This window comes from Hyalella azteca, unplaced genomic scaffold (genome assembly GCF_000764305.2).
Source record: "Hyalella azteca isolate HAZT.00-mixed unplaced genomic scaffold, Hazt_2.0.2 contig2316, whole genome shotgun sequence".
NCBI lineage: Eukaryota > Metazoa > Arthropoda > Malacostraca > Amphipoda > Hyalellidae > Hyalella > Hyalella azteca.
The window spans coordinates 18,570-40,428 of NW_025932596.1; the positions used below are offsets into that span (position 1 = coordinate 18,570).

At 40.2% G+C, this 21,859-nt stretch overlaps 1 protein-coding gene across 1 annotated transcript; it reads left to right on the forward strand.

Annotated features, from left to right (window-relative positions):
* Positions 1-231: 231 nt before the first annotated feature.
* On the forward strand, positions 232-21,417 carry LOC108672031. The gene is made up of 18 exons (XM_018159644.2): positions 232-516; positions 879-1,055; positions 1,278-1,436; positions 2,273-2,446; positions 2,491-2,800; positions 3,024-3,746; positions 4,306-4,330; positions 4,495-4,643; positions 6,400-6,684; positions 7,607-7,705; positions 8,319-8,503; positions 9,238-9,355; positions 9,952-10,078; positions 10,776-10,935; positions 12,208-12,388; positions 12,951-13,164; positions 16,305-17,088; positions 17,558-21,417. Exons 1-18 carry the CDS (start codon positions 307-309, stop codon positions 19,256-19,258), a joined length of 5,781 nt encoding a protein of 1,926 aa, XP_018015133.1. The 5' UTR covers positions 232-306; the 3' UTR covers positions 19,259-21,417.
* The last annotated feature ends 442 nt before the right edge of the window (positions 21,418-21,859 follow it).

The window sequence follows — 21,859 nt, forward strand, 5'->3', positions numbered from 1 at the left end:
GCAATTGAACTCTTCAAATTATACTTTTGACCAGTATTATATTTATAAGGTTTTAATGACAAGCACCGAGTTGAGAGCAGTATTGGCCAAGTGGTAACTTGTGTCTCATTATCAGTGCACATTACATCAAAACTCTAATATTATCATAAAAGTAAACCAACCTGGAACATCCAATTAAAGCCACCAATGAAGCCATGGTTGCAACTTGGTTCAAATGATGTGTATCAGAAATCTAAAACTATCAAATATTTTACAGATGATCCTAACTGCATCTCTTTCTTTGAGTAAGACTAAATTTTCATTATAATGTCTCATGAATATGAATACTTTTATGAAGATGAAGTTTACCGTTTCAACAAGAAGGGTCAACTTCAGCTTGGCATGGTTCTTGAAAATGCAGAGCTTGTGTCAAGTGATGAAGAAAGTGATGATGATGAAGAAGACAAGGTTACCAAAGGCCACATACGAGTGGCATGGTATCCCAATGGCGAAGAAGTTGTTATTTCAGAAAGAAAGGTAATCCTCTCAATAATATTAAGCCTCTGGTTGCGAATGCACTTTTAACTGTAATGAAGGATGGGTTAATATGATCTGTTTCTATTCATATTTAAGTAGATCAACAGTTAAAGTCTTCACTTATAAAGGTATAATTTATTACAGGTAATTTTGAAGATAGAAGGACATACTACCACCTATTTACCTTTTACAACTTAATTCTAAAGGGGATCAGTATATATGTGTTAAAATTAGAATATGAAGAAATTGTTTTTTAATGTGTATCCTTGCATTGGAGTAGTCCATCAACAGGAAAATTCTTGTTTTCAAAAGATCTTTACTTTTTTAGCCATTTAAATGACTGTAAACACTTTTCTAATCAGGTCTCACTGGCGGATCGATCATTGATGCCTGGCGACGTAGTACGTCGTCTAATCATAGGCCGCGACACTCAGCGTGGTTACTGTCGCCAGGTGCGAGTCATGGCCCGCGTGCAGATTGTCAATGCCGGACGTCAGGTCATCCCATGTGTTGACAGTTCTGACTTGGTTCCTATTGAGGTGAGATATTTTTCTAAGTTCCTTACAAACTTGATATGCATTATCAGTACTTGATTCTGGGATTTTAATTAGTTATTTTATATTTTTCTTGTTCACATGAAACCTTACAAATATATGTGTGTCCTGCCTTATTGTTTGACACTATTAAATTCTCAACTGACAACTGTACATCTGTCAGTATCTAATCCAAAAATTTAAAATTGACAACTATTTTCTGAGCAGGAGTTTGCAACAGACATGGCCATCTCACTAGACTCTTGGGTTGGTATGGTCCACATGATCAAGCGGCGTCTACTGCTCTCCTTCAAGGATGGCTCGTGTTGCTATATGAACGACAGCGCTGCTTCAAACCTTGTGGAAATCAGGGACTCTAGAGACAAGGTTGGCTCATTTCTCTATTTCCTAATTTTTTTACATGAATGACAATGCTGCTTCAAATCTTGTGGAAATCAGGGACTCTAGGGACAAGGTTGGCTCATTTCTCTATTTCCAAATTTTTTTACATGAATGACAATGCTGCTTCAAATCTTGTGGAAATCAGGGACTCTAGGGACAAGGTTGGCTCATCTATCTATTTCCTAATGTTTTTTTTATGGAAGACTTTTTCACTGTGGTTGCTTTTATTTGTGTTATTGTTCTGTTCTGACTGTTGTGGTGTTAGATTCATTAAGTTCTAGTGCCGACAAGACAATGTCTGTTAGTTCTCAATTTGAACCTATCTGACCTAAGGGTTAAAAATGTAATTTTATTTACTGTAAAGGTACTTGTCTTGCTTGCCAAAGTTGTGACATTGAAAATTTTCCAATTTAACTCATTTATTGTATTTCTCAGACAGCAGTTAGCTGCCTCATGTTACATTATGAAAATAATAGATTGTTTATGATTTAACCTGCTTGAACTCCTAAATGATTAATAATGACTATTGAAAAAATTAATTTAATTTGATGTAAAATTGTAAATTTATGTTTGCCAATATTCAATGCATGAATATTTTGTTCAAATTTTCCATTGCCATCTCATATGATATTCATTTTTCTTTCTTATTTATTCACATGAGTAGTGTAGCTGATATTGAACCTGAAACTTGAGTCTGGAATTAATTTTCTAGAATTATCTTTGTTAGTATTTGAAATATTTCCCTATTGATCAAGAGCTTGTGCCAATTAATATAAATAAATAATTATATGTAATTTATCGTCCGCACCTTGTTTTTAAAGGAATGTGAGTTTCGGCGGTACGACTTCTATCCTGGTCAAGTGCTGGTGGGGAATGTCCAGGACTTTGAAACTGTAGAGTGGGTGGAGTGCTCAGATGCCGTCACTGCCAAGCTGCAAGCCACTGAGACCCGCAACCGACGCTCTAAAATGCACGTAACTGTGCAGAAGGTGGAGGTGAGTGCAAGTGCTGTGCACTTGGTAGAAAAACATGTGTGCAGAAGGTGGAGGTGAGTGCAAGTGCTGTCTGCTCTATGGAGACAACTCCACCAGTTCAGACCAGACAACTCCACCAGTTCAGACCAGACAGCTCCACCAGTTCAGACCAGACAACTCCACCAGTTCAGACCAGACAACTCCACCAGTTCAGACCAGACAACTCCACCAGTTCAGACCAGACAGCTCCACCAGTTCAGACCAGACAACTCCACCAGTTCAGACCAGACAACTCCACCAGTTCAGACCAGACAAGTCCCCCAGTTCAGACCAGACAAGTCCACCAGTTCAGACTAGACAAGACCCCCAGTGCAAGTGCATTACTGACAAGTGTTTATTATTACATAAAGAATTGACAGCTATGATGACTAAGTTTAGGTAGCTAAGTTAAATACTAAGTTAAATACCGGTACTAATTAAGTTTAGGTAGCATCTCCCTTCATCGTTTTACCGATAACTGGCGAAATAATTGTTCTGGCGCCTCAAGTGTCACTAATGGTAGTCAGAGCAGTAAGAACAATACCGTGAATACTGACAGGTGTTATAGCTGCTCGTGCTGGGAGTAGTAAAGTGGGTCACAATTCGAATATTATGACCATTGACTTTCTGAGTGAGGCATCTACTGACCACATGACCATCTCTGACCACATGACCATCTCTGACCACATGACCATCTCTGACCACATGACCATCTCTGACCACATGACCATCTCTGACCACNGTCTCCCCTCTCCCGTGCCCTCCTCTCGTCTCCCCTCTCCCGTGCCCTCCTCTCGTCTCCCCTCTCCCGTGCCCTCCTCTCGTCTCCCCTCTCCCGTGCCCTCCTCTCGTCTCCCCTCTCCCGTGCCCTCCTCTCGTCTCCCCTCTCCCGTGCCCTCCTCTCGTCTCCCCTCTCCCGTGCCCTCCTCTCGTCTCCCCTCTCCCGTGCCCTCCTCTCGTCTCCCCTCTCCCGTGCCCTCCTCTCGTCTCCCCTCTCCCGTGCCCTCCTCTCGTCTCCCCTCTCCCGTGCCCTCCTCTCGTCTCCCCTCTCCCGTGCCCTCCTCTCGTCTCCCCTCTCCCGTGCCCTCCTCTCGTCTCCCCTCTCCCGTGCCCTCCTCTCGTCTCCCCTCTCCCGTGCCCTCCTCTCGTCTCCCCTCTCCCGTGCCCTCCTCTCGTCTCCCCTCTCCCGTGCCCTCATCTCGTCTCCCCTCTCCCGTGCCCTCCTCTCGTCTCCCCTCTCCCGTGCCCTCCTCTCGTCTCCCCTCTCCCGTGCCCTCCTCTCGTCTCCCCTCTCTCTCAAGTTTTTGTTATAAACTAGGCATATCTATTTCTTTTGATGAATCAATGCAAAGAGTTATTTCTCCAATGAAATTGAAGATATTTTACTTAATTTTTGTATGAATTTCTGCAATGTAATTGGAGAAATTGGCTGTTTCTACAGGAAATTCAATCCGCTCTTTACGCCGGAAATTCAATCCACAGCTTGCACAGGAAATTCAATCTGCTGTTTCTGCAGGAAATTCAATCTGCTGTTTCCACAGTAAATTCATTCTTCTGTTTCCGCAGGAAATTCAATCTGCTGTTTCCGCAGGAAATTCAATCTGCTGTTTCCACAGGAAATTCAATCCGCTGTTTCCGCAGGAAATTCAATCTGCTGTTTCCGCAGGAAATTCAATCCGCTGTTTCCGCAGGAAATTCAATCTACTGTTTCCACAGGAAATTCAATCTTCTGTTTCCACAGGAAATTCAATCTGCTGTTTCTGCAGGAAATTCAATCTGCTGTTTCCACAGGAAATTCAATCTGCTGTTTCCACAGGAAATTCAATCTGCTGTTTCCGCAGGAAATTCAATCTGCTGTTTCCGCAGGTAATTCAATCCGCTGTTTCCGCAGGAAATTCAATCCGCTGTTTCCACAGGAAATTCAATCCGCTGTTTCTGCAGGAAATTCAATCCGCTGTTTCTGCAGGAAATTCAATCCGCTGTTTCTGTGGGAAATTCAATCCGCACTTAGCACTAATTATTGTGTGCAGAGTGCGCATCTTGAACGTGTTTGAGCCATGCACGCTACAGCTCGGGGACCGTAACTTCTACACCATCAAGGAGGGCGACACGTTCATGTCCTCCGCGCAGTGGGAGCAAGCCAAGGCTTCCTGTCGCAGAGTTGGTCGAGCGCTGCCTGGTCTGTATTATTAATTCGCAGATGTGTAATGATAGTTCTTGTTGTTCTGGGCCTATACTTTCAAAAAAAGTTACGAGATCGTAAGTTCATCAGCCAATCATTGACGGCCTTTCAAGCAAAATCCACCAATCATAGACAAGAAAATAAAGCGTAAGTACTTATGTTCACTTAGCGAGTTTTGAAATTATGGCCCCCTGTCCAGTTAGTATTATTTTAAATGGTTCATTTAGTCTTAAATTTAAATTTTTCATGTTAAATGGTTCATTTTAGTCTTATTCCACAGTGAACGAGTGATCTTGTTGTTCTTTCCAGTTAATAATATTTTATTTATATGTTAAATGGTTCATTTTAGTCTTATTCCACAGTGTACGAGTGTTCTTGTTGTTCTTTCCAGTTAATAATATTTTATTTATATGTTAAATGGTTCAGTTTAGTCTTATTCACTCGCAGTGAACGAGTGTTCTTGTTATTCTTTCCAGTATATAATATTTTATTTATGTGTTGAATCGTTCAGTTCAGTATTTAAAGATTGCTTCCTGGTATGTATTATTAACTTACAGTAATGCAATGAAAGGTAATTATGGTCGTTCCCGTTGCTAATATTTTATTAACATTAATAATGATCCAGTTCTGTATTATTACTATGGGAATTGTTTCAGTTTGGTTGAGGGCTGTCTGGCCAGTCTAATTCTCTCATAAATATCCACTGTAAGGCCTTCACTTACAACCCTCCAAATGACGTCAATATAACGTTGAAATAACCTTGATTAAACCCTGTCTTAATTAAATCAACTCGTAATCAATGTTGTTCCAACTTAATTTGCATGGAGGTTTAAATATGCCATATAATATTTTTTCTTACTCAGAATGTTTTGGGAATTGATTTAGTTTTTCTGATTATAAAATGTTATCTCCTGCTTTATTCAAAGTGAATGCTACGAGTTTATTCTTTTATATGCCGAAATTTTGCAATGCATGAATTTCAGTTGGATATTCAATTTCATTGGGATATAATCGCTTCGCAACTTATTTTAGCAGTAATGGCTTGGATTGTTTGCAAGCTATTATAATTATGCGAGCACTTTGTAAACATGTGCTAAATTCTTCGTTCTTTCTAGCTTGTGCAGAACACGCTATATAGACTGGCTGAGTAGGTCTGATAATTTTTCTTATATTACTACTGTGTGGAATGTGGGATAAGTAATGTATGACTATAAGTGCACTTATGTTTAAATGAAATGATGTGAAATAGACTTTCCTCCTCATATTCAGCAAGTAATTTTGGACCAAGCAAGGGCCCCAAGGTAAATCGATGTTGAATAAGTAAACCACTATTCCTACAATTGAACCCTGTATTCCTACAACATCTACCTAAACGTATATCACTCTGCAACATTCGATAACTTTTGGCACGCTTTCTTTGCGGCAGTTTGTGTAACTCAAGGTAGCGGGGTTTTCATCGAGCTGTTCATTCAGCCGCGATCGATGGTTCTCGTATTATTCTATTTTATTTTTTGAAGGCGACATAGAGAATGTGAAATGATATACAAGGAAAAATTTTTACGCTATATTTTATGGAGGGAGTAGTTTTCAAGTACGCCATGTCATCTACAAAAGATGCAACCTCAATCCTGTCAGCTTCTGACGCTGGGTTTGGCTACCACGGCGCAGCAAGTTACAGTTTGGTGCATTTTGGGTTATTAAAAATATAAGTGCATTATTTTTGTATTTTTGATTATTTCGTTTTTCTCCACAGATCTGCTCTCTATACCCAACATTAGAAAGAGGGCTCGTGAGAAGAGCGGTGATCTCATCAAAAATGGCTTTGTCAAAGCGATAGACTACAACGCTGGCAATAAAGACGAAAAGAAGAAGAAGAATAACTCCGTAGTGGCTGCTACACCAACTAATATAGAAAATGAGAAGTCCGTGAATGAGGATTGTGAAAATATCAATAAATTTTGTCAGAATAACACAGAAGCTACGTCAGTGCCGGCAGAATCTGGAATCTCTGCATCCGAAAAGAACGAGCCTATCGTCAGTGAGTTTAATTTGTAGACTTAAGTTGAAGCATCTTGGATAAACGAAAGCATTTTTTACAACACTCCTCTTTAACTTCACTTCCTGTTTGTTTGTCTGTCTGTCTGCTACAAATCTTATAATCAAAATTTAACACACTTCTACTTATCCTATCGATCTGAAATTTTGCACACTTGCGTAAAGTTGGAGACAATGCAAGAATCCAATGACAAAATAAATGATTAAAAAAAATTTTTTTTTCAATACTAAAAAATTGGAAAAATAATTTCGTCAGCTACAAATCTCAAATCTTATAATTGATATTTGCACACTTTTACCTGTCCAATTGATCTGAAATTTTGCACACTTGTGTGAAGTTGGAGGCAGTGCATGAATCAATTGACAGAATAAATAATTTTGAAAAAAATTATAATTAAAAAAATTTTGAAAAATTGATTTTTTTAATATTCGAAAATAAAATGAGAAATTTATTGTACATCTTTAACATTGGAGACACTGGATTCTTTAAAAGTGTTGTCTCTAAAAAGTAATTAAGTAATTTTTAAACATATATTATTATTTTACGAAAACTGATATGGTATTATTATTAGGTATTTATTTCTTTACACCTCAGTTGCTATATAATGCTATACACCTCCGGTGCTATATCAATTAATAAAAATTAATTGATTAAAAAGGGTAACTGTAGATCAAACGAGCAGACTCTACATTTATTTTTACGCTGAGTTGTTTGAATTGAGCAAGTGGTTGTACAATCGAGACTTTTTTCAAAAGCTTCATGATGATAATTTTTTATATTCAAATTATATAGATTTAAAATATTTTATTGTATAATTGTATATTTTATAATTATAATTATTTGTATTTTTTCGAATTTATTGCTAGCAAGAATAGAATTGGGGTGAATCTTGATATAATTGCAGTGTTGTGTGCTGAGGACGGCAGTGAAGCCTGCCGCTCAGAGTTAGAAGACAATGATGATGATACATCCATCAGCAGCGGCGCCTCCACTTCCTCTGTCGGTGAGAAATCCATCAGCAGTGCCGCGTTATCAGAGTAGCGTTTTCAGTGTAGCGTTATCAGTGTAGCGTTAATTAGTACTGTGTTACTAGTACATTGGTCAGGCTGCTCTGAAAGATCTAATCTTCTTTCAGATATCAACCTTTCAGCTTCATAATCGTTCATTGATTGACATCTTTCTGTGGTCTGCTGTATACTTTACATCCTTCAGGTTAGATCTACACATTTCATCTTTCAATTGAAAATTGTAGGTACTTTTTATACGCCAGGTGCTAAATATGCCTTTCTTCCTTCAGTTGCCGACTAATCTTTTCTTCCTTCGGTTGCCAACTACGCTTTTCATTCTTCAGTTGCCAACTAATCTTTTCTTCCTTCAGTTGCCAACTACGCTTTTCTTCCTTAAGTTGCCAACTAATATTTTTTTCCTTTCAGTGGCCAACTAATCTTTTCATCCTTCAGTTGCTAACTACGCTTTTCATCCTTCAGTTGCCAACTAATCTTGTCTTCCTTCAGTTGCCAACTACGCTTTTCTTCCTTCAGTTGCCAACTAATCTTTTCATCCTTTATTATGCAAAGACCGTTGTTTTCTCGCTCATTATATCTCCTCCCCTGCAGGAGGCAGCCAGAGGCGCACAGGAGGCCCGTCCCTCATGACGAAGATGCTGAAGAAGAAGAAGCTTCGTCCGTCCAAGCGCCTCGTGGCGGCTCACGCCCCAAGCCCCTCGTCGCAGCCACGCCCTGGCGACCGCGTCGTCGTAGAGACGCTTATGACCTCCAGCTATGCTGATGTCGTCTGGCAGGTCCGCTGCATATGTGTGGCTAGTTATGATCATGTTCATATTTTGGTTATGATCATGTTATCCTTGTGGCTGGTTATGATCATGTTATCCTTGTCTTTGGTTATGTTCACTTCGCTATGTGGCTCGTTGGAATCATGTCGTTCATATGGCAAGTGATAATTGATTATTCTCATGTTATTACATGCTACACGGTACACTTTTGCACCTCGTGAAAGACTTTTCCCTCCCATGTACGGTCCTATATATATAATAAATACTAAAAAACAGATCAGTACTCCCTGCAGTGAGTGACAGAGAGCGCATTTTCTCGTCCGTTCGTGAAGTCACATACAGACGGACGGACATGACGAGCACAATAGCGCCTTTTTAGCGCATTTTCTCATTTATGGATAAAATGCACTATTTGCTCGCCATGTCCGTCAGTCCGTCTGTCTGTCCGTCCGTGACTTCGTGTTTGCGTCGACGAGAAAATGCGCTCTCTGTCACTCAGTGCAGTGAGTTCTGAGTTATATTTTTTTCCTTAAATGAGAAAATCCGCTAAAACTGTTCATTCGACAGGGCGGTTCAGTAGAGTTTGATATCCCGTCCTCACAACTCCGTCTGTCTGTCACGGACAGACAGACGGACGGACATGACGAGCACAATAGCGCCTTTTTTCTCCATAAATGAGAAAATGCGCTAAAAACATTGAAAAACTATACCTATTGAAGATAATAGAAGTGTTTATTTGACAGGACGGTTCAGTAGAGTTTGATATCCCGTCATCACAACTCTACCCCATCCACCACCTCGACGACCACGAGTTCTTCCCTGGGGACTTCGTCGTCCGACAGAGCCCTACGACCCTGGCTGGTACGTCATTTATCTAGATAATTATTTAAATTCTGCATAATATTTTGATTTCGTCGTCTGCCAAAGCCCTACAACCCTGGCTGGTAAGTCAGTATATCCTTCATTTATCTAGATAATTATTTCAATTGTGTATAATTATTTGTGATGTTCACGAGTTTGTTTTAGAAATCATTGGATAATTATGACATAATTTTGTTGTATGATAAAACCTTACGTTCTGTTTTTTTTTCTTTTTTCTATTGAACTTTTTTTCTTTCATTGTTATATTTGTTATAGAAGACAGTAGATGATCTTTTAAATTACTTAACTTAGGTACTGAATTCTTACTGATGAAGATAACTCTGTTATTCGTTATTATTATCTGTAGAACCTTCTTGTATACTCTACAATTAAGATAACTATTATAAGCATACGTTATCTTCATATCCATCTTGTATACTTTACAATGAAGATAGTTCTTTTACACGCGTCGTTATCTATAAGAACTATAATGCATATAATAACTGTAATGCATATAATAACTATAATGCATATAATAACTATAATGCATATAATAACTGTAATGCATATAATAACTATTATGCATATAATTGCAGGCATGTGCCCGGAGGCAGGAGAGCCAGTAGACCCTCACGACTACGGTGTGGTCCAGCGTGTGGACCATGCAGGCAGGACCACAGTTGTCAAGTGGTTCCGCACCTACACTGCCGGGGCCGAACCACAGTCAGTCACTCCATTACTTGTCTTCCTTTTCTTTAATTAACTTAATAATGTGATTAATTTAATTTTCTTTTCATTTAATAAGAAATCGTCTTGTTGAGTAATTTATCATCTTATTTAATTAGTGATTTGTTCTTAGTTAACGGCGGTTAACATGTACGATATGGTTAACATTATTTTTACGGCAACTTCTTGCTGATTTGTTGTTTTTTGTTTTTCAGGCTTTTTTTAAGATTAGGGTGTACGATCTTGACTATAATCTCTAAGATTATTGATACAGGAACGTCTTGCTAATCATGTTGTTAATGTATAATATTATTTGTGCTGAAGGCCTATATTCAAAAGAGAACAGAATGTTAGCGTGTACAACCTTGTACAATAATTTATAAGACTATTTATTAGGTAATTTACTGAAAATTATGTTGTTAATGCTTAATATTATGTGTGTTGCAGGCCAGTGTTCAAAGGAGAACAAGAGGTTAGCTTGTACAACCTTTTACCATAATTTATAAAATTATTTATATTTATAAGTTAATTTCCTGAAAATCATATTAATACTATGTGTATTGCAGGCCAGTGTTCAAAGGAGAACAAGAGGTTAGCGTGTACAACATTAACAATAATTGATTAGATTATTTATATTTATAAGTTAATTTAGAGAAAATTGAGTTGTTAATGTATAATATTATGTGTATTGCAGGCCTGTGTTCAAAGGAGAAGAAGAGGTTAGCGTGTATGACCTGCACGATCACCCCGACTTCCACTACCGCTCAGGTTCTGTTGTCATTAGAGTTGCCAACTTTGATAACGACCAAACCTGTGCGACTGGTCAGGTCTTCGACAATTGCCCAACTGGTCAGGCGAGTTACTCAATTTTAATAAGTTTTATAATTATTATTTTTCAATATAGGCGAGTTACTCATATTCTAAGCAGTTTTCTAATTATTATTTTTCAATATAGGCGAGTTACTCATATTCTAAGCAATTTTCTAATTATTATTTCTCAATATAGGCGAGTTACTCATATTCTAAGCAATTTTCTAATTATTATTTTTCAATATAGGCGAGTTACTCATATTCTAAGCAGTTTTCTAATTATTATTTTTCAATATAGGCGAGTTACTCATATTCTAAGCTGTTTTTTAATAATTATTTTGTAATATAACTTCGCCTCTAGTCAGGTCGCCAACTTAGTAAGTGTAAATGGTTTGTGGCAAGTGCCCAATTGTAGATTGTAGAGTTTCCTTATCATTTCAAAGGTCTTTAATGGCTGCTTAACTTGACTTTATTAGTTGTAATATCGTCACTCCTGGAAGTCCTATGCAAGTTTTAAAGTGGAACGTGATCTAATTTATAAACTAAGATCATTTTAGGCCTGTGGACATAACGTGATGTCCATGCTTGAACAAATCATCCCAGAATTATCACAAGAAATTATCACAAGCTTTATTACAAGAAACGTGAATATTTCTGAAGGTTGTGTTCATGAGATTTTATTACACCATGGAAACTAGGACGGTCGATTTGCAAATGTTTTATTTGAATTTCTAGATATATTAATTATTATAATGCAAATCTTTGTGACTCAAACGGATTAATTGCCATATCTTCGAACATTTTCAAGTAAATTTAGATTTTCCTCGGTAATTGTACTGTAATTATTATATTTTCAAACAGATGACGGAGCTGATAATAGAGCTGGTCACTGAAACGCTTTCAATTAGATATAGTAAATCTAATTGTCGTTTTCTTTGCTTTTAAATTCAATGGATTTTTCCTGTTGATTGTACTTGAATTATTAAATTTTTAAACAGATGAATGGAGCTTATTATAGAGCTGGTCACTGAAACGCTTTCAATCAAGTTATGGTAAATCTAATTGACGTTTCCTTTGCTTTTAAATTCCAATTCAAACCCCATATGATGCCTGTTGTTTTGTGTACTGGTGAATGTGTGGTGGGTGTACGGGTCGTTGTCCGTGTGTTTATGTTTATGTTTATCTGAATGTTTATCATTTTATCAACTGTTTATCTGAATTCATTTACGTAATTCTAATTCAAACCCCGGATGATGGCGAATTCATTTACGTAATTCTAATTCGAACCCCATATGATGATCTCGTTTTCGGTGCAGGTGAACGTGTGGTGGGTGGACGGGTCGTCGTCCGTGTGCTTCCCCCAGGACCTGTACAAGGTGGGGGAGTACGACTCTGATGAGGGCGAGCTCTGGGATGATGATGATGGTGACTCATCGCTCGGGTCCGATGATGGTGATGATAAGAGCTGGAGGACTGCCACCGATGATGAAGATGAAGGTGAGCAGAGTTATACAACTGAGTGATGTAGAGTAGTTGTGTGGCTGTGATGTATAAAGGTCATTGTGCTGTGAGGTTCGACATCCTCGTTATAATTCCAGTGCGTTTTAACTTAATTTCAATTTGAAGCTTCTTGACCAGTGATTTATTAACTAAATCTCATCAAATTGTTGCCATCTTGAATTGCCTGGCCTAAGGGTCGTTTGTCCCAGCATTAGTTATTATTATTATTTTAATTATTACGTTATTAGGAGCGAGTTTTTCACGGTCAGAACCTGATAAGACAGATCGGTAACTATCCAGTAGTAACAGTTGATAGCCCTGATGGATTTGTATAATATCATATATCTTTTAAATCTATTGATTTGGTGCATAGCAACTTCATAGAGATTGAAACGTAGATTCATCTTGAAAGTGGTGAAAAAAGTGAAAACAGAAAAGGAAATATTTTTCATACTTGAATGAAAATAATATTTTTCAGCTTCCAGTAAAATTTATTCCAAACGTGATATCTTGAATAAAAAATATATTTTACGTTCAACTAAATTTTTGCAATTGACAGGCAAAGATGGACCGCAAGGAGGCGATGTCAGTGACGACAGCAGCCAGGGCTCATGGGTGGACGACAAGAGCCCTATGCTCAAGACCCGCCTTGTTGCCAACATCGAGAAGGCCAGGGTCGTCATGGGCAGACTTGAGGAAATATTCACGCAGAATCCTGGTCTGCAGTCCACGCAGGTCATGAAGCAGCTGCTCGACTGCTACAAGGAGTGCAGGTGCGTGTAGAACTTGTCCACGCACAACCTCCTACAGTCCACGCAGGACATGAAGCAGCTGACATGACGCTCGCATTTTGTGGCTGCCGCTGCTACCTGTTACAGTTTTCTTGTCATTTGTTAAATGTATTTTTCATCTGTAGCTCCTGTGATTACATCAAATATCTCTATTAGTCACTGTCTTTCACTATTCAGGTAAATCTAACTATAATGAACTGCGGAGTATGGATATATTTATAAATGAGCCGGCACCGAAGTTCAAACTAGTAGTGTAGAAGTTGTTGACGTTCCCCGAGTCCCGGTCACGCCAGGAAACCCGCGCTGCGCAAGAAACAGACACCCGAGCGGGGCTCGGACCAAAGCTTTGCGACGGTTGTTATGCCGCTGCAGATCCGGACACTAAAGCAGAAGATGCTTGACGGTGTTGGGCAGTGTATGACATTGGCCCTGGGGGCACAGGTCTAAGTGAGTGCTGTCCAGGCGGTGTTTGTAGGAGTATAGTGAGGGATGGTGACCACAGCGGAGTCTGTTGAGGTGCACCCTGTCTGCACATTTTAACTGCTGTTCTGTCTGGCTGATGTCTGGCGGTACCGTATGTCATCTATGATATTGTTGATTGGTGGATTCGAGAGTGCGTTCCGGGTTAGGTGTGTGTGCATATGTTTGATGAAGTTGGCTGGGTCTGTGGGCGGGTGTAAGGTGTTGGTTTTGTGAGATTGTAGTTGTATGGAGTGTTAGATATTTGTCTGGGTGTAAGGGGTAACTGCTTAAAGTGATGGCAGGGGTTGAGGAGGTTGCAGAGTGCTGATGAAAGGAATTAGGTGCCTAATCTAAATGTTCTTTCAGAAGAAGGACTTTAGTTTCTGCGTGGACGTGGTTGGATGGTGTGGTTTGGGTGCTGCCAAGTGCGATTCTGAGTGTTATGTTTTGTATGGTTTGTAAGTGGTTGTGAAGTGTAGGTGAAATTATGGGTGCCAAGGCTGGACTTGCCTAGTCCAGCATTGAGCGTATGTATTGTTTGTACACTAGTGTGAGGGTTTCTTTGTTCTGTCCGAATATTGTACCTGTGAGGGCTCTGAGTGTTTGGGTCTGCATTTTGTAGGGTTTTCTGCATTTTTTTAGGTCTGCATTTTATTTTGATGTTCTGTATGTGTGTCCCGAAAGACTCTGGGTTTCATGTGTGTGTGGTCTGATGGTGTTGTTTAGTGTGATTGTGGGTCTGTGTTGGTGCTCCTTTGTGTGGCTTGTTAGTAGTGTGCTTTTTGATTTAGTGGGGGCTACTTTGAGTCTGTTGCGTGCTAGCCAGCCCTCTAGTTGTGTGATTTAAGGTTGTACTTGTGTGGAGCATGTGTTTTCATTGTTGTGTGTTGATGTAATTGTGATGTCGTCGGCGAAGGATGAAATGTGAATGTTGTCTGGTGGGGCTGGAATGTCGTGCATGTAAAGGTTGAAAAGTGTTGGTGAGAGGACTGATCCTAGCAGAAATCAGTTCGGTATGTTCTTTGTGACTTGCCATTGTGTACGAATGACGGTCTGCCTGTTAAGTAGTCAGCAAGACAGCGTCTGGTGTTGTTATGTAGCGTTGCTTTGTAGATTTTGTCTGTGAGTAGGACAAAATTGTGACTGATGTTGGCATAATATAGGTGACTGATTCTGGCATAATGTAGATGACTGATATTGGCATAAAGATTCATTAATATGTTGGATTGTTGTTTTCGTGAAGGGTTCTTATCCGAGGTGGTAATAGCTGAGTGAGATGGGATGAGGCCAGTGTAATAGTCTCTTCTTCTTGCCTGCCACCCACCTCGTGGGAGTAACAAATGAAATATCGCGGCCATGCCGACATTATTGCGACATAAACAATTCCTGTCATGCCAGTTTTAATGTTGTTAGGCCACTGTTGGAGTTAGTGAGGCTGCGGTTTGTTCTATATAGTTTGGAGGAGTCAGCTTTGTGGTTGATTGTCACCACAAACTCTTCCCAGCGCTGCTTCTGTTTATTCCTTATTGAGACATCCCATTTAGTTCATGGATGTGGTCTATAGTTACCTGTGAGTATAGTGTTGGTGTGCGTCGTAAGTTGTTGCGTGTTCAAATGAGACGGGAGATATCAGGTGTGAAATTAGGGTTATAGTTTTCCTGTTGCACTTGTGGACATATTTCTTGTCTGCCTCGGTGATGACGGTGCTGAAGTGGGTGAGGGTGTGATCATTGTTGGTGATGGGTTGTGTGTTCAGCTTCCGGAAGTGGGCCTCCGTTTCCCTGGTGAAGTCTTCCCACGAGCTTCTCTTGTAATTGTGAATAGTTTGCGAAGTGCGCATTTGGTGTCGCTGGTGGAAAGCAGTGTGATGATAATTGGTCAGAGGTCGGATGAGAGGTCTGTTTCCGCTCTACATGAAATCCTGTGTAAGAGTGATGGTGTGCAGAAGGTGATGTCTGGGGAGGTGGGTTTACATAGGGCTTGATGTGGTATGCGAGTGGGATTTGCGGCGCGGATGTGTCGACCTATTGGAGGCACAACGAGCAGAACCAGTTGCTGGTAAGGTGACTAATGTTGGAAGCCAGGTACACTTGAAGTGGAACCAGCATCTGCAATTGTTGCACAAGACACCCACCACGCGTATAACATCTCCCACCCGCGAGAGAAAATGTTATACGCGTGATGCAAGTGGGGCCCGAGTTTGGCTCGATGTCACCACCGAGCAGGAGGAGAAAGTACAGGGACCTGGCTGCTGGGGCTCCAGGTCCCCCATCGTAAATAAACGTTGGTCCAAGCCCACCGGGTAGCGCTTCCCAGGACGCAGCAGTCTGGGGAGCCATCTCCCCACGGCTCCCCAGTGAGGTTAAAGTGGGGGCAATTTGGCCCTCCCAGAAGGATCTAGCCACAATGCAGACACGCTCCCAATGGCGAGAGTGAAGAAGTGGAGAAGTTGAAAGCTTTGGTTGAAATTTCCGGTGTCCATAAAGAATTAAAAAGTGAAAGTAATCTTATTTAATATATCAAATTGTGGGTTCTGTCGAGTGCTGATGCGTACTCGTTTCCTCGATCAATATGCTTAAGGCCAAAAAATTCATCAACAACTTCGTTTCTATGTATTATTACAGTTGTTGGGTCTCAGATTGTTAATTTATTTCTTACAGGTACATGGACAAACTCATGTCGACGCGCTTCTTCCACGAGAGCAACTTCGCGGGTCTCATTGAGAAAGTCCGCGAGCGCGGATGCCTTTCCACTAACCAGAAAATGGCGGAGCAAGTCCAGAGACTGTTTAATGGCTCTCCCTACAACGCTGACCGTTCTAAGTTATCGAAAAATAAACCAGTTTCTGGGGGGGCTATCGTGGATAACAGTACGCATGAATCGACCATTTCAACTGAAACAGCTGTCTCAGATGTCTCTTGTATTAACCCAAAGAATATCGCCACCGATTTGCCAGTAGAGATCACGGAAACTACGGTGAAGACAGCTTCAGCCAAGAAAGATCGACCAAAAGATGGCAACGTGCGAGAAGATTGTAACACGTCAGGCCGGACTTCCAGCAAGAGCAGTTCTAGATCGATTGGAGGTAGCGGAGCTCTACTGAAGCGCCTGAGCGATTCTGATATGCTTATCCACCACCACGCTGGTCTCGAGAACAAGAGTAAACGGCCTGTGACGTCCCACATCAAGGACTCGAAAAGTTGCAATGACATCAAAAACTCGTCCATCAAAACACCAAAGGAAGGAAACGAGAACGTTTCAACTGAGGAGGTCTCAATCAAAGGTGACGGCTTACCGCCGTCTGAAGAAGCCCACGGCGCTGACGCGTCTTCCATCTGTACCGTGCTTTGTTCAATGATGAAAGTCCAGCTCCTCAAGACCTACGAAGAAGTGGTTTCGCGATACGGAGGTCATTTCGATATGAGCAACATCCAGTCGGAGTTGGTAAGAGTTTGTGTTTCTATCTCGTGGGTAAATTTCCCTTGCATCGATGTTTCATCAGTGACACAGCATTGATACAGCTCTACACAATAGAAGCGAATAACGTGACCATTACCAATGTTAACATTTTAACTTAAACACTTTCACTGAGTTAAAATTGTCATTCTTACTTCAAGTCCAGCCTGGTAATTTTTATACATTTTGTCTGAACCTGGCGAATTCCAATATGTTAAATTTTTGGCTTTGCAAGTGTGATTTTATTAATTAGATTCGGAAACTACTATAGTTTATAGAGCCGACAGAGTAGCATTTACGTTTATCTGTTAAATGATATAATTTATATAGTTGACAGATAATTTCGTGTATTTTCAGTTTTAGCCTCAAAGTTATTCTTCTGTGACGTTTTTTCTTCAGTTTATTTGGAACTTGTAAAGTGTTGAACCTGTGAAATCTAATTTCTTCCGATTTTCAGAAACAAGAAGCGGGTCCTGAGGAAACACTGTCTATTGACCAGAAGGAGCTCATAGCGAGCTGTGTGGAGGCCATCAGAGTGGAGCTGCTGCGACCTCATGATGAAGCTGATATAACTGAGAGAAATTTGTCCATCGCCGAAACTTTACCGAATTTAGGTATTTTATCCACTAAAATTTCGCTTAGCACTGTGAGCTCAGCGAAATCTCAGAGTACCATACCGTGTGATGCCTTAGAAACCAAAGAAAAGAGCGGCTTGGTCGATCATATTTCTTCCGACTTGCCCTCGAACTCAGATTGCGGTAGTTTTACTCTATTGGAAACCGCGCCTGACACGCACAAGTTCAAACTGACTATGCTACAGCCAAGCCAGCCAAGCCTTTTCTACAAAACTGTTAAAAATGAGATACGCTTACTGCAATCTTCTCTGCCGGGTGGCATCTGGGTTCGTGGATACCAAGATCGCATGGATCTCTATTCAGTCATGATACGAGGACCTGCCAAAACACCGTACCAAGACGGTCTATTCTTCTTCGACTTTCAGCTTTCGGCTGACTATCCTCATGCTCCTCCTCTATGCAATTACGTCCCGTATTGCTCCGACCGCCTTAATCCTAACTTGTATGAAGATGGCAAGGTCTGCATCTCCTTACTAGGCACGTGGAGTGGCAAGGGAACCGAAGTATGGACACACAGAAGCAATTTGCTTCAAGTTATCGTTTCAATTCAGGGTCTTATTTTAGTGAGCGAACCTTATTTTAATGAAGCCGGATATGAACGCCAGAAAGGCAGTCAACAAGGCCACGAAAATAGTCGCATGTACAACGAAATGGTCCTCCTCAAGCTCATCCAAGCCACTGCACGCATGCTTCAAAATCCTCCGTCCGTCTTCAAAGAAGAAATCTTGGAGCATTTTAACGCAAATGCTGGTAACCTCATCAGCCGCTTGGAACGCTGGTTGAATGTGTCGGAAGGGCACAACGCTGCCCATCCTTTATCTCCCACGACTCCCAATACGTACCGCAGCATCGTCACTGACAAGGAACAGCAAGCAGTGCTACCGGAATTCCCTCTTATCCCTGCTTCAAAAGGCTTCTGTCTAACCCTGCGCACCACGCTGCCGCAAGTCAAGGCCATTTTCGACAAGGTTTTGGCCGAGGGATGGAATGCTGTGTCTTCTCGCCCGACCAACGACGTTTCATCATGTGAGATAAAAGCTGAAACCGCAGATGATACCAAAGATTGCAGGACCACAGGAGCCATCCGTAAAACAAAACTGCGTCGTAGCTCTGCTTGCAGTGATGGTGAAATACCAAATTGTGGTTCGTCATCTCCTGAAATGTGTCCTTACGTAGAAACACCCGCTTTTGCTGCTGGTTCGTCCGTTGAATCTGATAATCCGTCCGCATTGTCTGCTCATCCGTCCCTAACGTCCGTTAATCCATCTGTAGAGTCAGCTGATCCATTGGTGGACTGTACTGATCTCTCTATAGAGTCTAATGACGTTTCCAGTGAATTGACTGATAAAAATTGCTGTGGAGGAGCTTCAGTGACTGATAATGTATCGCACAACAGCAGCGACAGCGGGATTGGCGGCAGCGACAGCGCAAGCCTTCCTGTTAATGATACGAACTCTTCGTCAAAGCTAGAGCAAGGCACATTATTTATCAAGTCTAACAGTTCCTTCTGTAAAAGTTCATAGCTATTGTCTTCCGTTAGAATTTTGGAATATATTCGTTGTAAAGTTGATCGTTATTTATCTTGAGCTTTTTCAATCTTAACATTATTGGGTTACGCTCTTTGAATTTTTTGTGATGTTCTGGCTGACGCGTAATGATATAGTTCCCTTATTTATTTGTGTTTTTCAAGTGTAGATTTACTTCTTTTGCCTTGGTAGTCATCTAATCAGTTAAACCTAGACTGTTTCTCTCAATTGCGTGTGTTACTACGCTAGAGTTCTCACTTAGAAGCCATACCATAACTTCTACGTATAATAAGCATTGCTCAATGGCTGTTGATGCTTCAGTTGCGTTCCAGTCACTTGTTCAGCTGTTTGCTCGTATGAGCGTCGCCATGACCGAACTCGCCTCGGGTCAACACCTCTGGACTGTACCTATTTTTTCAAGAAACCTTCCGATCACGAATACCTAATTCATCTATCGTTCATTCCTAAATCCAAATGTGACAAAAATGAAGGGTGTACGTATTAGTGATGAATAAAAATGATTTTAACTGTTCCATAAACTCGAGAATGTTATCGAGGTAACATTAGGCGTAGGTGTTGACTCGTATTGCTTCAAGCCTTACATCAATTTCATGTTCGACCTCCATGATCTTCTCTCGTAGAGTTATGAATGTTATTCTTCGCCTGATGTTGAGTGACGCCGTCTCTTACAGACGCGATCTGTTCACCTGAAGGAAAATAATGTAGCATGGTTCCTATTCAATTTTTCCTCTTGTTCACTTTTTAAGCAAATTCCATGTTTTATCATATATTTCAACATCTGTTTCTTGTGCATTTGGACTTTATTTTTCATCGATCATTTTACTGCATGGAGTAATTAACACTGAGTCGAAGATATATTTTCTGTAATACCTCGTTCTATGGTGCGCAAGTAGCAAAGAGGAAATCTCTCGCAGACCATCAGTTATTCACGCGTGCAACTGTGGAAGGAGAGTTTGTAAGTAGAACTAATTAAAACTTAAATGAAAGAAAGAACGCAGCAGTTGAAAATACACTCCCATTTTTGTAACCGGGTGTTTCTTCTTTATGTGTACCGTATATCGACATGCTTTAAAATACTATGCTGAATGGAAATAACTACCTGTTCGAGTATAGATAATTCCTTTCCGTTTGTTGCGGTTATCACATGACTAATTTTTTTTTAAGATGTTAAAATCAGAAAAGGTCGCAAGGATGATAATCCGAATGCGGTCCAACGTTCACACGGCTGTTGGAGACACATGTTGAAATTCCTTTGTAACTATTTATGTATTTCACTATTTATGCAGTGAAATCTAAAATAAATACTTTCACTGAGGTATTTCAGGTATCAAATGGCTTGTATGCAAAGCATTTTCAAACAGAAGGAATTGTGATAGTTTTAAAAACGGATTTTGAGTAGTTTAAAAACGGATTTTGAGTAGTCTCTTTACCGTGCTTTCCAAATGAGTTTTTTTTTCAAGCATTTAGTGGAAAAATGAGTTGTTTACTGTCAAACGATACGAGACAGATTATTGTTCAGAACTTCGCATGTTAAATGCCATCCAAAGTATCCATCTATGCCAAATGTTGGAAAATTGTATTTCTGGGCTGCCGGAATGCAAGACCCGCGAGTCATTGATGTCTGTTACTTTTTATTAGCACTGATAGTTGTGCGATTGGACTACTTCATACATGCATATAAAAGCTGGAACAAGCGACTGACCTCACTAATATAATTTTTTTATCATTTCGTTGTTTGCGGCTAATATTTTAAACCAGCGTTGCTTGGTAAAAAATCTGTAAAATTAGCAAGCTTATTAAAATTTAAATATCATCTTTTCATTTTTTGCGGCTAATATTTTAAACCAGCGTTGCTTCGTAATCAGCTTAGTAAAATTTCTAAAGTTCTGTCATTTTTGAGGCCTCGAAATGTGTCGCTTAAAGGTTGATTAGCATGAATTATTAAGTGTGTGATTTTTTTTATCTTTCAATGTGAGGAGCAGTCCAAATTTGTAGAAAACACGATAGCATTATTGGTTTTGTCCATGACGTTTCGATAACCTTAGCAATGTAAGCCCAGCTCTTGCCGAACAAGTGCAAATGTGCGTTGATTCCTTCCAAGCAAATATTTCAATTTTATTGCCTATGCAGTCAAATCGAGTTTTCTTAACACCTAAATTCTTCGTGCAATACTTAGAAGCATTGTGCGATTTACTGTTAAGTGAGCTAGATAACGATTTCTCTGCAACTACCTCGACGAGTATTCCAAGATATCCATTTTACTTTACGGTATTAGGGGTTCTCTTAGTGGAATTCCAATGTATACCCCGAAAGCCGCCGAGGAATTTTTTCCGCATCATTATCCCCAGTTAACTCCTGTCTACATCCGGGAAACCTGCCTTTTTTAGAGGAAATGCGAACCTCATTTCTTTGATAGATTTGAGGACCCAAGTCTTGATCCAGCATCATTTTATCGGCAGTTTTTGTTAGCTCTTGGCCGAGATTTAACAATTTACTTTTTGAAATAAATTAAAGGACATACTTGCTAATCAAAAATAGCATGACAGCTTCCACAATGAGCAACTGCCAGACAAGGGA